The 17107-nt window shown below is 39.8% G+C and overlaps 1 protein-coding gene across 1 annotated transcript in view; it reads right to left on the reverse strand.

The window, feature by feature from the left end:
- The window catches only part of DUSP29 (dual specificity phosphatase 29), a 51190-nt gene that overhangs the window by 9066 nt on the left and 25017 nt on the right, over positions 1–17107 (reverse strand). Inside the window, exon 4 of the mRNA XM_069068311.1 lies at positions 8217–8437. Coding sequence (XP_068924412.1) covers positions 8217–8437 — 221 coding nt within the window. The remainder of the gene's footprint in view (positions 1–8216; positions 8438–17107) is intronic.

Raw genomic sequence — 17107 nt, forward strand, 5'->3', positions numbered from 1 at the left:
AGCTCACCAGAGAAGATTGTGATATTTTCACTGTGAGCAGTTTTTATACTTCAGAAATCAGCAAACAATACAAATCAAGAGTTTGATTGTCTACACTTAAGAAAGCAATGGAGAACAAACACAGTTAATAATGCAGGTTAAATTTAAAAGTGTGTCATGCATACTTTTTTTTTGAAGAACTAATTATTAAACATTTACCTGAGCACCTCTGCCCATGGTCCTATGTTGTGTGTGTGTGGGGGGGGGGGGGGAGGTTGTTGAATTCATTGTTACATATAGAAGACTTCACTCTATAAATACTTGTGTATATATTATGTGTGTTATATTTGCATATATCTATAGGGATATGGACATGTCAACATAGATATAAATGCTTTGGTATGTGTATTTGGCATCTATGCAGCAGAACTTTCCTGTACCCAGCCCATGAATGGCCTGGTTACCTTTCTAGGCTGCCCCTTCCAGTGCCTTCCATTAGCCCTGAAAACTTCTGCTAAAATAAATATGTCAAAGTGGTCAATTTCTTATTCTGTTACCAACCCAGCCAAATCTGCTTTCTGCTATTATTCTGGGCGTTTCTTTGCTCAAGCAGGAGACAAGATTATTCCTAGCCAATAACTCCTTGATTCAGGGGACTGGGGTGGGGGTGGGGGGGCTGGGGCAGAATCTCTAGGGTCTAGTTCTCAATATAGACCCTAGAACTGGATAACTGACAAGCCCAGCTCCAAGGATGCATTGCTTCAGTGTCTCTCTTAATCCCCCAGATTGTTCCAGGGGCCCCCCATAGCTGGAGCGCCTCTTCCTCTCGTGGAAAAAAAAGGGTAATTCTTTTTGTCATGACCCAATATTTGAAACAGATGAAAACTGCAGTTCATTTAGCCATCTACTCTGCTAACAAGAGCTCTTAGCGTAGGAAGGAATGGGGGGGGGGGGGAGATCTGCAGGGAGGAGAAGAAGAAGAAAACCTTAAACATTAGACACTGGAGCTGAACTTTGTTTTGGAGACAAGGGTATTAATACTGTCCTCTGCTGTTTGCTGTGTGGATCTCCTGAGAACAAAAGGCCTGATTTCTCATGGCCAGTTGGGGATTTGGCCCAAGGTCCGAGGAATTTTTTGGATTAGAGGAACATCTCTCTCACAACCCTCCCCACCCCCACCCCCATTTTATTGGTCATGGAAACAATCAGTTAGAGGCAGCACGATATAGTAGAAAGACCTGAACTGAGAGTTCAGGTCTAAAACCTGGGTTTTAGGGCCAGTCATGGATTCTGTGGCCTTTTCTTTACTGAGCTATTATAAGGCTCCAAAGAGATCATGTATGTAAAGCACTTTGTAAGCTGACGATCACTCCACAAACATCCCTGATCTCTAAAGCCCCTTCCAGGGGATCGCCTACTTCACCCCAGAATTAGGTTGAGGCAATGATTTCCCTTTTCTTTCCCCAAAGGGCACCCAATTGATCGGAGATCTTACTAGGTCCTATATGATTTAATTGCCATCTGGGCCTTGGGTAAGATACTAAACCTTTTAAAATTGCCATAATGGGTCTAAATGAAACATTTTGCTTCAGGACTAAGACTTATGGTGATTCTCTCTACTTTTATAAAATGAAAAGTGTCTGTCTCTTCTTCATCTCTGTGTACCACCAACGAAAGTAAAAAGAAACTTCAAGAAGGACCAACTCAGGACTGCTCCAAGAATCTGTGCTTGGCGACATAACATTTTTATCAGTGACTTAGGTAAAGATATGGATGGCATTCTTATCAGATTTGCAGGTGACACAGACCTAAGGATAGATGCTAGTATGTTGGATGACAAGAGTCAGAATACACACACACACACACACACACACACACACACACACACACACACACAAACATTCTTGAAAAACTAAAGCATTGGGCTAAGTCTAAAAAGATTCATATTTCCAACAAGGGGACGGTGTAGGGAAAAGATCTCTCCATTCGTGGCCTGTATCCTAGTTAACCCTCTGAACTCACTGTCTGTGTGACCTGGATCAGGTCACTTCATGTCCTTGGGTTTCAGTTCCTTATTTGTCAAATGAAGAGTGTTGAACTAAATTAATTTCCTGTTGCCTTGTAACTCTAACAATCTGTGATTCTCCTAAGTGATTTTTATCTGGGACAGTTAACCAGTCCAGATATACTGAACATGCATTATTAGGATGGACATAGTAGGACTTGGACACATCATTCTGGACATTCCGAATCTGGGAGCTACTCAGTCTAAAGCAATGTGAACTGGCTACCCTGTCATTCCAAATCTGTGCACTGCTGGGCTAACATGATATGTCCCAGACATTCTATACACGCTTATGAGGATTCCAGAAATAAGTTAGCATGACCATGTGTGCATTTCAAATACAGTATGGGCAAGACAGGCAGGTGAGGAACAATACAGAGGCTTGAAGGAAAAAAGGCAACAGCAAAGCAAACGACAGTCTAGGAGGGAGAAAAATGCCTTGCCTTTTGGGCATATTGTCCATCAACACTTGTTACATCAAGAGAGTATTAATAAATGGTGAATGATCCCAGGCCAGGGGAGCTGTGATTGGGCCTCTGTGTAATTCAGCCCAGAACTGGTGAGCAGGGTGCTCTTATGACCCTGACTACATCATGAGAGTATATTTAGTAGACAGTACCAAGGAGTAAATACAAAACAGGTAACTACAGTGGTGACCTTGGTCCGACAAGATCATTGAGCCCTACTCTGTCTCCCAGCAGGCTTCTCTAATCACCCGATCCATCCTGTACCATATGCCTGATTTGACCTACATACATCCACTTCTCCCTTCCATCGCGTGGGTGCCCACAGCAATCTACCCTATGTGCTCCTAAAAGTCAGGGGAACGCAGAGAAGACACATCTTCCCCCTTGTAAGTCTGATAATGCTGAATAACCACAGCTTTATCCTGAGATGCCATAGGATGGACTCTGTTGATGTACCAATGCTCATTCTATATGCAGATGATCTTTAGGGCGGACCTGCTCTCCATGGGTACAAGGTGGGTATGACATGAATTTAGTGTAAATTCGGAATTTCTTTTTTTCTTTATAGAGGCTTATAATACTTTTTATTCCCTTTTCATTTTTAATTCTTCTGATGCCTAATGTCATATTTGACATTCGAGATAACATGGTATAGTGTTTAGGGAGCCAACCTCATAGTCAAGAAACCTTGGGTTCCAGTCCTTCCTCCAATACATACAGGTTGTGTAACCCTGGATGAGTCATTGGCCCTCTGCATGTCCTAGACAACTCTCTCAGGCTATAAAATGCAGAATGGGGGTAGAGGGAACTTCCTTATTGAGAGTCCCCTATACCAAATGAAATCATAGGTTCAGTCAACAAACAAAAGCTAGCACATAGCTCTTTAAAATACGTGTATGTACCAACAAACATATCACCACATTATACATGCCAACTAAAACCATCTGAACACACCTTGAAAAAGTCCAGTGATCAAAAATTTTTCAAGTCCAGAGACTCCTGGTTCAAGTCCTGCCTATCTCTGTGACTCTGAACAAATCACTTAAAACTCTGAGTCTCTGTTTCCTTATCTGTAAAATCAGGGAAATGACACTTGAACCACTCACCTCACTAGATGATTGTGACATACAAAGTGCTTTGCAAACTTTAAGACACTCTACAGTTAGAAATTATTGACATTATCATGACTTTTCCAAGTGAGAAATTTGAGTCCACCTACTCTCAAGGAAAATCACCTGTTGTGATATACTGACCACTTAACCTGGCATCCACAAGCTTGTTTTTTTTTAACATATTTTGGTAACTTTATTTCAAAAATAGCAGCTTTCCTTTGTAATTCTCAGTATTTTATTTGATATATTAAAAAAATCAGTCTGAGAAGGGAGAGCAGAGAAAGGGAAGCATTTATGAAGCATTTGCAATGTGTCAGACACTGGACTAATTAATTAGCACGTTACAAATACTATTTCATTTCAGACTCACAACAACCCTACAAGGGAAGTGCTCTTATGATCCCCATTTTACAGCTGAGGAGACTGAGGCAAACAGGTGAAATAGCTTGCCCAGAGTCACACAACCAGTAAGTTTCTGAGGATTTGATTTGAACTCAGGTCTTCCTGACTCCAGACCCAGTGCTCTATCGACTGTAGAAGGGGTCCATAGACTTCACCAAACACTGCAAAACAGGGCCAGGGCACATACAAAAGGACCAAGAACCACTATTCTACTTAAATTTCTCAGTCTCTAAGATTTCTGACTCTGCTTGGGGATCCAAAGCTCTCATTCACGCTTAATTAAGGGAACGGTCTATGGTTAGCAGTGTCTAAAGCGGTACCAACATTTCAATTTTACTATGGTATTTTCATACCTCCTCAAGAGGAGGCAAGTGATGTGTTATTTTGCCCAGCACTAATGTCAGTACCACTCGAGTATCCTTTGTGATTGGGGAACCTCACACCCACTTTACATGAGAGCCCTAGCTGCTCTACATCACAGGTTTCCCAACATGGATCCAGCCATAAGGGTTCTCAGGCTGCCTCTGGAGCTATTTCCAGTTTCTGTGAGGTAATGAGAGGATTTAGTAAGTGGAGACCCTCACTTATGTGACATCCCCACCAAGAGATGTGACCACTGGTACTAATTGGTGAGGCAAGTGAATAGAAAGAAGTCTGAACTCCGTTTATCAAAGTATCAACAAATCCAACATGCCTTCAGCCACTGGAAACACATAGAAATGCCACCAAAATAGCACAATGTCCTATTGTGATAAATGACTTTTGCCCTGTTCTCTCCCTCACAGATACCCAGAGGCCTTTGCCTGGGTTAACAGCCACGGTAAAGCACCATTTGTGATAAACTTCCAACCCTGTGATTTAGAAGGACTATCATCATCGTTAAGAACCCCCCCACAAGATCTCACCATGTACACTAAATACCATCTTTTAATTCACTCCACTTCTCAGCTAACTTCCTTGGGAAAGCTGTCTGTGCTCAGGACCTCCACTCTCTTCTGAACACTCTGGCTTCCAATCTCATCATCCAACTGAAATGACTCTCTCCAAAGTTACCAGTGCTCTCTTACCTACAAAATTTGATGGCTTGTCTTAGTCCTCATCTCTCTTGATGTCTCTGCAGCATTTGGCACCAATGAACACCCCTTCCCCTCCTGCATGCTCATTCTCTCTTCTCTGGTTTTTCTTGAGTCTACTCTGTGTTGTCCTCCTAACCAGCTGGACCACTCCTTCTTAGTCTCCTCTGCTGGGTCTTCATCCATGACATGCCTACTAATTGTGGATGTCCCCAAGGATCTGTCCTAGGTTCTCTTTTCCCTCTATACTATCTCACTTGGTGAGCTCCATGGATTCAATTATCACTTCTATGTAGATGATGCCCACATCTATTTATCCATCCCTAGTGTCTCCCATGTCACTGACATTTTCAAATGACTATTCCGTAAGCATCTCAAACTCAACATGTCCAAAACAGAACATGTCTTTACCTCCAAACCTGCCCCTCCTTCCAGATTTCACAAATGCTTGCAATCTTGGTGCCATCTTTCACCACTTATTCCATATATTTGCCAAATCTCAGGGGGGAAATTTTATAGACAGTTTCTCAAATAAAAGCCTCATATTTCAGATATATAGAGAACGTTGTCAAATTTGTAAGAATATGAGTCATTCCCAATTGATAAATGGCCAAAGGTTAAGAACAGGTGAGTTTTGGAAGAAGAAATCAAAGCTATATTTAATCATATGAAAAATGTCTATGTCATTATTGATTAGAGAAATACAAATTAAAACAACTTTGATATACCATCTCACATCTAACAGAATGGCTAAAATGAAAGGAGGAAATGACAAATATTGGAAGGGATGTGGAAAAATTGGAACACTAATTCACTGTTGGTGAAACTGTGAACTGATCCAACCATTTTGGAGAGCAATTTGGAATTGTGCCCAAAGAGTTATAAAACGATGTATACTCTTTGACCTATTAGATCTGTTTCCCCGGGGGATCAGGGAAAAAGGAAAAGAATCCATATGTTCTAAAATATTTATAGCAGCTCTCTTTGTGGTGGCAATGAACTGGAAATCGAAGGGATGGCCCATTGATTGGAGAATAGCCGAACAAGTTGTGGTGTATTATTGTGATGGAATACTATTGTGCTGGAAGAAATGATGAACTGATTGATTTTAGTAAAATGTGGAAAGACTTGCATGAAATAATGAAGGGTGAAATGAGTAGGACCAAGAGAATGTTGCGTACAGTAATAGCAATAACGTTCAAAGACTAACAATGACTAAACTATTCTGGGCAAGATGAATATTCAAATCAACTACAAAGGACCTATGAAGGAAGATGCTGTCTACCTCCAGAGAAAGAACTGATATATGGAAGGGTGTATTATATAGTTTCTCTTATGTATCTGTGTCAAATGTTGGCCCCCTCTAGTGCAGGTTTGGGAGGGATAGAAGGAGGAAGATAGCCCAGAACACAAAATGTAACAAATAAATAAATAAATATTGTTTAGAAATATCCCCTTCTCTCCACTCACACAACCATCATGCTAGCTTCATCACCTCCTATCTAGACAATTGCAACAGACTCCTATTTGGATTTCCTGCCCCAAGTCTCTTCTCTTCAAACCATCTCCACATAGCTACCAGAATGATTTTCCTAAAACAAAAATCTAACCATATTCCCCTTCTCCCCTCTCTCTCCTCCCTTCTCAATAAACTCCAATGTCTCACTGTTCCTTCAAGGATCAAATATAAAGTCCTCTATTTAAAGAACTTGACAGACTGGTGGTCCCTTCCTGTCTTTCCAGTCTTTTAATAGGTCACCCACCTCCATACACTACATAGTCCAGTCTTCTTGGCCCAACTAGGTGATATGTAATGCCTCATCTCCCATGTCCCTGCCTTTGTTTTTCCTGTCCTGTATGCCAGGAGCATTCTCCTTCCTGATCTCTTTCTCTTAGAATCTCTGGCTTTCTTCAGGACAGCTTGAGCATCATCTCCCACAGGAAACCTTTCCTGGTCCCTCTACCCCCTGCTGCCCCCATTTGTTGGTGCTCCCCCTTCTTAGGCCACTTTCCATCTACTCTGTATTCATCATGTATGTACCAATCCATATACCTGTCCTGTTTCCCCATTAGAATGTAAAATCTCTGGGGCAGCTAGGTGGCGAAGTGAGTAAAGTACTCGGCCCTGGAGTCAGGAGGACCCAAGTTTGGTTCTGGCCTCAGACACTTAACACCCACACAAAAAAACTAGCCATGTAACCTTGGGCAAGTTACTTAACCCCAATTGCTCTGCAAAAAAAAAAAAAGAATGTAAAATCTCTGAGAGCAAGGATAATTTTTATATTTCCTTTATACCCTCAGTGCTTAGCACAGTACCTGACACATAGTAAATGCTTAATCAATGTTTTCTGAGTGATCAGTTGATCAATTTGGGAACTTGAGCATCAGCAGCCCAAAACACAAAACCTTTAAGGGAAAACAAAAGCCATAAAGAGCAGTCTGTCTTGGAAGAAGGTGAGGGCACTGGCTGCCTTCCACAGTTTGAGCTGGTTGGGAATAGAAAAGGAGGCTAGAACTTTGGAAGAGACCCCCTAAGTATGAAGGTTTTTGAAAGTCAGCAGAAAAACCTGAAGTTTCTCCACTGGTTCCTTCTTAAGTCTCATTGGTTTTCCCCACACCAGCAGTAACCACCTACCAGTTGCCCTGGGTCCAGATTTTGTCGATTATACAACTACTCTTAAAACTCTGGAGAGGAGCCCTCCTGCTAGGAGGTCAGTGAATAACAAATTTCAGTCATCAGGTTGGAAACTTAAAAAGACATTAATGTTTACAGCTATTTTCTGTCAGTGCTCACAAGCTCCTGCTGTCTTGGAGATGGCTGGAGCAGAGCCTTACATTCCAAGTTAAATCTGCTATTTATCAGATACAGATAAACAGCATCTCATCCTCTGTTCCAGAGTTTCCCCACCAGTGGCTGCCACGTTTGCGACTGTACCACCCAACCTATGCCCTGCTCAGTCATCCCTTGTTTACAGACACCTTCATGTGTGGTTTGGTAATATAGTAGCCTCAGCCTTCCCTGCCAGTGTATTCCTACCATGGTGACCACTGCACTTTGAGAGCCAATGGCTCATCAGCTAATAGTATATACAGACAGATCCCTGGCCCTTCTCCTTACTCCTATCACTTTGGAGAGCAGTATCGATGAACTCTGCAGCCGAATAAAAGAACTCGCTGATGTTGAAGGTGGGCAGATCATCAGCTTCCACTCCATGGTATTTGATGGCCATGTCTCTGTAGTACTCTGGGCCCGTGTCTACATTCCATCGGCCATGAGCAGCGTTCAGGATGTGGGTGAAGCCAGATTTCTCTAAACTGTACCGGTCCAGTGCTGTGGCCCTGTCGAACACAGGAAAAGATATTGTGAGCTGCTTTCTGCAACTCCAAGGAGCAACTCCTCCATGCCCCATAACTGAAGCACCAAACCCAGGTAAGAGTGGTTTTCATAGGCTCAGAATTTGGTTTTTCAAAGGGTCCTCAGCAACCTTGCAGTCTAACCCATAGCTGAAAGGGATGCCCAGCAGTCCAGAGCTCCTCCTTGCAGTTAAGCATGGCAAGTGGCCCATAACAAGTATGTAGTCAGTGCTTGTTGACTGACTAGAAGGGAACCCACTCTCTTTCAAGGCATTCCATTCTACAGATGGGCACCTCTCATGCTTAGGAAGCTTTTCCTTACATCAAATCCAAGTTAACCTGTTAGCAACCTTTCATCTGTTGTCCTTAGCTCTCCTGTTTGGGGATAGACGGAACAAAATGAATCTCTCTTCCATGCCACAATCCTTCAAATACTTGAAGTGTCCCCCCCTCCCCCATCCAAGTCTTCTCTACAAAAACATCCCCACTTCTTTCAAATGGTCCTCATATCAATCTCCCTGCCCTCTCTCATCAATTTTTTTTAACTATGGTGTCCATGTATCTAATAGTTTCCATTCAAAATGTTTTTTAATTGATTTATTTTTAGTTTTCACCATTCATTTCTATAAGCTTTCTAGTTCTAAATTTTCTACCCATCTCTCTCCTCCCTCCACCCCAAGACAGCATGCAATCTGATACAGACTCTATATATACATTCATATTAAACATATTTTTGCATTAGTCATGTTGTAAAGAAGAATTAAAACCAATGGGAGAACCCATGAGAAAGAAGAAACAACAAAAAAAAAAAAGAAGAAAAGAGAGAAAATAGTATGCTTCGATTTGCATTTAGACTCCATAGTTCTTTTTTCTGGATGTGGATAGTATTTTCCATCATGAGTTATTTGAAGTTGTCTTAGATCTTTACATCACTACACAAAGATAAGTCTATCAAAGTTAGTCATCATACAGTGTTACTGTTACTGTGTACAGTGTTCTCCTGGTTCTGCTTACTTCACTCAGCATAAATTCATGTAAGTCTTTCCAGGTTTTTCTGAAGTCTACCTGCTCATCATTTCTTATGGAACAATAGTATTCCATTAAATTCATATACCATAATTTGTTCAGTCATTCCCCAATTGATAGGCAGCCCCTCAATTCCCAATTCTTGACCACCACCGAAAGAGCTACTATAAATATTTCTGTACATGTAGGTCCTTTAATGGTATTGCTGGGTGAAAGGGTACAGTCTTATAGCCCTTTGGGCATAGTTCCAAATTACTTTCCAGAATGGTTTGATTAGTTCACAACTCCACCGACAATGCATTAGTGTTCCAGTTTTCCCACATCTCTAACACAAAATATTTTCATCTGTTAATCCCTAGAAAATTCTTCTTGTGATTAGGAGTTTCTTCAGTGCAACAATTTCCTCCAAAACACTCAATATTTCATATGAATAACAAATTTACCAATTCAGTGAAACTACTCTTACTAAAACTTCATGCATTTGGGGGGGGGGCAGTCAACACAATAACTGGCCTTGTGACCAATAGTGGAAAAGAACTGGTGGTATAAGCTCTTTTCTATCCCAACATGACCCAGCCACCCAAAAGCTTACATCTCTTCTCCTTTGGGTCTGTTTTTATCTAAGGCTGTCTTGTCTGTGACTTTTTTTCGATTTTCCATCTGTATTGGTTCCAGGGAGTAGCATGTTTCACACAAGAAGGAACACAATAGTATTCACTAAGTATTTGAAGATATTTGCAAACAGATGATTAAAACAGTGGCCCAAGGAGAAAATGGACCCTGCCAGATTTTCTCTGGCCTGATCTTGGCTCCACCACAAGGTCCATGGAGCTCCTCTTCTGCTCTTAATTTTTCTTCTTAAGAAACCTGGTTTTCATTGTTTAGATTTGTCCCTAAGTGGATATACAACAAACAATAAAATAATTTTGTTTTCAGGTCATAGATCTGTGCTTAATTAAAACCCCTGCTAATATCATCCAACTCCCTAGCAGGCAATGGGCTGCTTTGTAGTAGAACTCAGTGGAAAAATGGGACTAAGTTGTCCATGAAAGGAAAGATTGTATAAATCATAAAGTCTTAAATCTGGCTTCAGCAGTTGCATTTCAACTTTATAAATGGCAATTTGGCCGATGTCAAAGGGCCATGTCAAAGACTGGGTCACATAAATGACAAATGTCAATGTTTGATGTGGCCACATTTTGGTCATGAATTTAACAAATATTTACCAAGTGCCTACTATGTTCTAGGCACTGGATGTGCCAGTCACTGGGTGTGCCAGACTCTGGGGGAGATACAAAGGCAGGCATGGAGCAGACCCTACTCTCCAAGAATGTTCAAGCTAACAAGAGAAAGGATACAACAACAATAGATAAAAAGGAGATTGATCTCAATTCAAACCAAAGTGCCAGGCACCCACCATCATACATTTGAGGAAGGAGAGATTGTGCCCCCTGGGAGTGCCAAAGAAGACTTCATGGCAGGATTAACATCTGTGTTGGGCCTGAAAGGGAGAGATTTCTGCAGACAGATGAAAAGGGGGTTTAGTAGGAAGACAAATGGATTTGGAATCAGAGGACCTAAGTTCAAATAAGCTATTTATTATGGGGGCAAGGTACCTGGGCCGAGGCAGGAAGATCTGTGTTCAAATCTGATCTTAGATGTTTACTAGCTGTGTGACCCTGGCCAAGTCCCATAACTGCTGTCTGCCTCAGTTTCCTCATCTGTAAAATGAAGGGGTTTAACTAAATGACTTTGAAGTTTCCTTTTAACTCTAAGTCTATGTGTGATTCTATGAGCTCGAGTGATAGACATGGAATCAGGAGACTTAGGTCCAAATCGTCCCCTCTAATACTTGTTAGGAGTGTGTTATAGCCCAATTAGAACCTCTCAAAACCTCAGTTCCCTTATCTATAAAATGGGGATACTATCAACAAGGGAGATTGGTAAGGGCTCCCCAAAAGAAGTGGCCCCATAAGTTGATCATTGAAGGAAATTGGTTCTAAGAGGCAGAAATGAGAGTATCAAGTGTGTTCCAGGCACAGGAGACAGAAAGTCCATATAAAGGCAATGAAATTTGAGGTGGAATACTGAGTTTGGGGAACAACAAGGGAGTCAGTTTGACTGAAATATTGAGTATATAAAGGGGAGAACTCTATAGTAAGCCTGGAAAGGTAGATTAGAGCCAGATGGGGAAGGACTTCAAGTGGCAATCTGAGCTTGTGTTTGTGTTTGATACTGGAGACAATAGCAGCCACAGGTTTTTTAGCAGAAAAAACGGCTCATTCAACCTTGTACTTTTAGGAACCTTTTGGCAGCTACATGGAGAGAAGAGATAGGAAGGCTAGAGCCCATTCAGAAGGTTATTTTCATTATCTTCATGATGATGAAGCCCTAAATATGGTGGTGGTTGTGCAAACGGAGAGCAGACAGACAAAAGTGATGTAGCCGATAGAGAAAACTGGTGACTGACTAGATATGGAGGGGTGGGAGCTGTGATGAAGTACTATGGAGCTATAAGAAATGAGGAAATAGGTTATCTCAGAGAGACAGGGGGAGACTTACATGAACTAATTCAGCATGAAGTGAGCAGGACCAGAAGAACAATTTATATTATAACCCCAATACTACAGAAATGAACAATTTCAAGGGTTTTAATAAGCTCAGATAAAGAATGAAGAAAGCTGAACCAGGGACACAATGAAAACAGTGCTGTAAAAAAAACAAACACATTTGAAAACTATAGAAACAATAGTTAATACAATAACCATCTATGATTCCAGAGGCTCAATGATGAAACATGATCATGGGGTGATGAATTTAGGGTGCAGAACGAGAAGTGTCTATTTTTAGATCCAACTAATGAGAGAAATTGTCTTGCCTGACTGTGCATTTTTCATACATTCAAGATATTTCATTTCATACAAGAAATTTGATTTTATTTTTTTTTCCTCCAGTGGACTGGGGAGTGGAAGAAGATAAACTAATTTGTCGATTTCTTTTTTTAAATAGGTGCTACAGATGTGAAATGCTTCATGTACTTTTGGATGATGTCATTGTACTATTAGTTTCACTTCACTGTTTTATTTTGTTACAAGAGACTTCTCATGAAATACATGTTTATTATTTTAAAATAAAATATATCAGGGCGTCTAGGTGGTGCAGTGAATAGAGCACCAGCCCTGGAGTCAGGAAGACCTGAGTTCAAATCCAGCCTCAGACACTTAACACAAAACTAGCCATGTGACCTTGGGCAAGTTCCTTAACCCCAATTGCCCTGCCTTCCCCCTTCCAAAAAAAATAATATATCAATAAACTTTTCTTTAAAAATTCAGGAGATTGGTATGGATAAGGGAGGGAAAAGGGTGAATGATGACCTTGAAGGGGTTTGAACCTGGGTTCAGGATGGTGGTTCCCTACAGAAAAACAGGGAAGTTTGGGAAAAGAGTAGGTTTCAAGGTGGTGACAGCAAGTGCCATTTTAAAAATGTTGAGTTTAAGATGTATATGGGTTATCTAGCTGGAGATTTCTAGCAGATATTTGACATTGTGTGATAGGAGCCCAGGAGAGATACTAAGGCTGAATATGTAGTCTGGGAGCCATCTGTGTAGAAGTGATCATTGAGCCCATGAGAGAGAAGATCACCAAGTAAAAGAGTGTAAGGAAAACAGAGGGTCAAGGACAGAACCTTGTGGGACACCCAGGATTAGGCGACAGGACATGGATGATGATTCAGCAAAGGCAACTGAGTTGTCTCTCCTTGCACAAAGTAAGCATTGGACAAATATTTGTTGAACTGAACTGAATTGAATTCTCAAAGTTCAGCAGCTCTTCTAATCTCTCCTAGGGCTCATATTTATGTATACACAGAAGAGTTGAGAAACACAGAATCACCTGACTCCAAAAGCTCTCAATGGTCCTCTTGGTCCATCCTTAGCTGAATGGGAATCCTCTCTCCAAACAACATCCCAAAGCCAGTGGTCAATCCAGGCTTTGTTTGAGAATGCGTAATGAGGGAGAAACTGCCCATTCTACTTTGGAATTATCTAATTGTTAACAATTTTCTTTTACTGTGACTTAGTCTGTCTTTCTGCCCCTTCCATGTTGCTCCTAGTTATCTTCCCTTGAGCAAAGAATGGTTCTAATCTCTTTTCCATAATGCCAAAGTCTTCTCTTTTCTAGGCCAATTATCACCCCCTACCCCAATTCCTTCAACCAAACTTAATATGGCATTATCACCTCAATACTGATCTCCCTTATCTGCATGCACCCCTTCTTGTTAATATCCTTCCTAAAATGTGCTGGCAAAAACAAAACAGAATATTCCAGCTATGATCTGACCAGGGAAGACTATGATAGAATTATCATCTTCTTTGTCCAGGGCACTATGCCTCTCTTAATGTAACCTAAACTCACATTAGCCTTTGGCACTGCCGTGTTGCACTACTACCGGCTAATATTGAGGTTTTAGTCCACAGTAACTCTCAGATCTTGTTTCTTTTTAATTTTTTTAATTGACAAAAATGTGTTTTCTTTTCCTCTCACTTCCCTTACTGGAAAAAGAAAGATAAAAACAAAACATTTGTAACAAATATTCATAGTCAAAACAACTTCCCACATTGTCTATGTCCAAGCAATGTATTTTAATCTGTACTCTGAGTCCCTCACCTCTCTCTCAGGAGGTAGGTAAAATGCTTCCTCATGGATCCTCTGGAATTGAGACTGGTCTCCCAAATCTTTTTCACATGAACTATTATCTAGACAAGTTGGACTTGTGAAATTGTTTTTTGGAATCCACATATGGGACTTTAGATTTATCTCTATTCAATTTCATCTTACTTTCTTACATGAAAGTTTTATTCCAACCTCCACATCACTGGTATAGGCTAGAAAAGAGCCATTATATTTGAGTAGAACTTTTTTTCATATTTCATTCACTTTTTTTTCTCTTTTATAGTATAAAATACTATGTTTTCCCCAATTATATGTAAAGACAATTTTTAACATTCATTTGTTTTTAATTTTCAGTTCTAGATTTTCTCCCTCTCTCTTTTCCCCCTCTCTAAAAAGGTAAGAATTTTAAATAGGAAAAGCAAAAAAAGTGAAAATAATATGCTTTTACCTACATTCAAACTCCATAGTTCTTTCTCTGGTTGTGGACAGCATTTTCCATCATGAGTCATTTGGAAGAGCCAAATCTATCAAAGTTGATAATTACACAATGTTGCTATTACTGTGTACAATGTTCTCCTGGTTCTGCTCATTTCACTTTGCATCAGTTAATATAAGTCTTTCCAGGTTTTTCTGAAGTCTGCCTTGCTCATCATTTCTTATAGCAAAATAGTATTCCATTATATTCATATACCACAATTTGTTCTACCATTCCCCAACTGATAAGCATCCCCTCAATTTCCAAATTTTGCCATCACAAAAAGAGTTGCTATGATGTTGTACATGATGGTCCTTTTTCCTTTTTCATAATCTCTTTGGAATACAGACTTAGTAGTGATATTGCTGGATCAAAGAGCCATAGTTTTATAGTCCTTTGGGCATAGTTCTAAATTGCTCTCCAGAATGGTTGGATCAGATCACAAACAACGTGATCTTCACAAACAATGCATTAGTGTCCCAATTTTCCTACATCTTCTCCAACATTTATCATTTTCCTTTTCTGTCATATTAGCCAATTTGATAGGTTAAGGCAGTAACATAGAGTTGCTTTAATTTGCATTTCTTTAATCAATAGTGTTTTAGAGTATTTTTTTTTCATATAACTATAGATAGCTTTTGATTTCTTCATCTGAAAACTGCCTGCTCTTAACCTTTGACCATTTCTCAATTGGGGAATGACTTGTATTCTCATAAATTTGACTCAGTTCTCCATATATTTGAGAAATGAGGCCTTTATCAGAGACACTTGTAAAAACTAATTCCCAGCTTTCTGCTTTCCTTCTAATCTTGGTTAAGTTGGTTTTGTTTGTGTAAAAACCTTTTCATTTAATGTAATGTAAAAAATTTATATTTTGTAATGCTCTCTTTCTCCTATTGGTCACAAATTTTCCCCTTTTCCATAGATCTGAATAGTTTCTGCCATACTGTTTTCCAGTTTTCCCAATGTTTTTTTCAAATAGTGAATTGTTATCCCCAAAGCTAGTCTTTGGGTTTATCAAATGCTAGATGACTAAGAGCACTTACTACTGTGTCTTGTGTATCTAAGCTAGTCCACTGATCCACCATTCTTTTTCTTAACCAGTACCAGATAGTTTTGATCATTACTGCTTTATAACATAGTTTGAAATCTGGTATAGCTAGGCCCCCCTTCTTTGTACTTTTTTTCATTAATTCCCTTGATATTCTTGACCTTTTGTACTTCCAGATTAATTTTGTTATTATTTTTTCTAGCTCTATAAAATAGTTTTGGGTAATTTGATTGGAATGTCACTGAAAAGTAAATTAATTTAGGTAGAACTGTCATTTTTATTATATTGGCTCAGCCTACCCTTGAGCAATTGATATTATTACATTTGTTTAGATATGACTTTATTTGTGATTCACTTTCTTTTTTAAAGACTTCCTGTAGTTTCCTGGATCGGATTGGTCAGGCCATCTCCTATTTCCCAAAGTGTCTCATTTGTAAAAATGGTACTGGCCATAAACCTGTCATTCATTTATTAAAGGGGAAAAAAATTAACCTGTTATTTAGATTTCTATCTCCTCAACTTTTCAACTAGTTTCAATTTTGAGTATCTCTATCTTAGATATTTAATTCTACCAGTTTTCTGGAAGACTATTTTCTTTCCTTTTATGTTTTCTGTACAAGTCACATTTTTTTAAATACTACCCTATTATTTATTCATACAAAACAAATTAGCATTGCATTATATGCTTGATGCTGTAGAGAGTGGATCAAATACTACTTTATCATGCTTGGAACAGTGCCAGGGAAGAAGGAGGAGGAGGAGGAGGAGGAGGAGGAGGGGAAGGAAGAAGAAAAGAATGAAGAGGAAGAATTATTTTAAAATTTTAAAAGTAGTCACTGATTCTATAGTTTTTGACTTGGGTCAACTTTTGCTTTGACCCAGAAATGAAATTCATGGGATTGTAGGTTTTGACCTAGAAGAAGCCTTAGAAAGGCCATCTAATTCACTCCCCCTTTATTTTATAAATGAGAAAATGGGGCCCAAAGAATTAAGTAATTTGTGCAAGGTTACTTAGGCTTGTAAATAGTGGAACTGTGGTTCAAGACCAGATTCTCTGACTGCTAAGTCAGCATGCTTTCCGCAGCACCACATTTCCTCTTCTAAGCCAATGGCCTCATGTTTTCCTCTAGCACTCATTCTGACAATGATTGTCTGGTTTAAGGGTATTCTGTAAAAGTCCAGGAGTAGGAATCAGGACACATAGGTTTAACCATGCCCCTAATGTTGTGGCTTTAGGCCAATCACAAAACTTCACCTTCCTCATGTCAACTGAGTTCAGTAATCCCTGGTTGATTAACCTCATTGGCCTCCAGATGGAGTTGGAATAGAAAAGAAAATGGCAAAGATCTTTCAGCTATTAACAATGATAGTCAACTGCACAGAATTAGCATTGGTTTTATTATAATAATAATGGTAATCCTGTGTCTTCATC

This window comes from Petaurus breviceps, unplaced genomic scaffold, assembly GCF_028583685.1.
Source record: "Petaurus breviceps papuanus isolate PSGF00001 unplaced genomic scaffold, PetGlider_PUasm1.0 90762, whole genome shotgun sequence".
Classification (NCBI taxonomy): domain Eukaryota; kingdom Metazoa; phylum Chordata; class Mammalia; order Diprotodontia; family Petauridae; genus Petaurus; species Petaurus breviceps.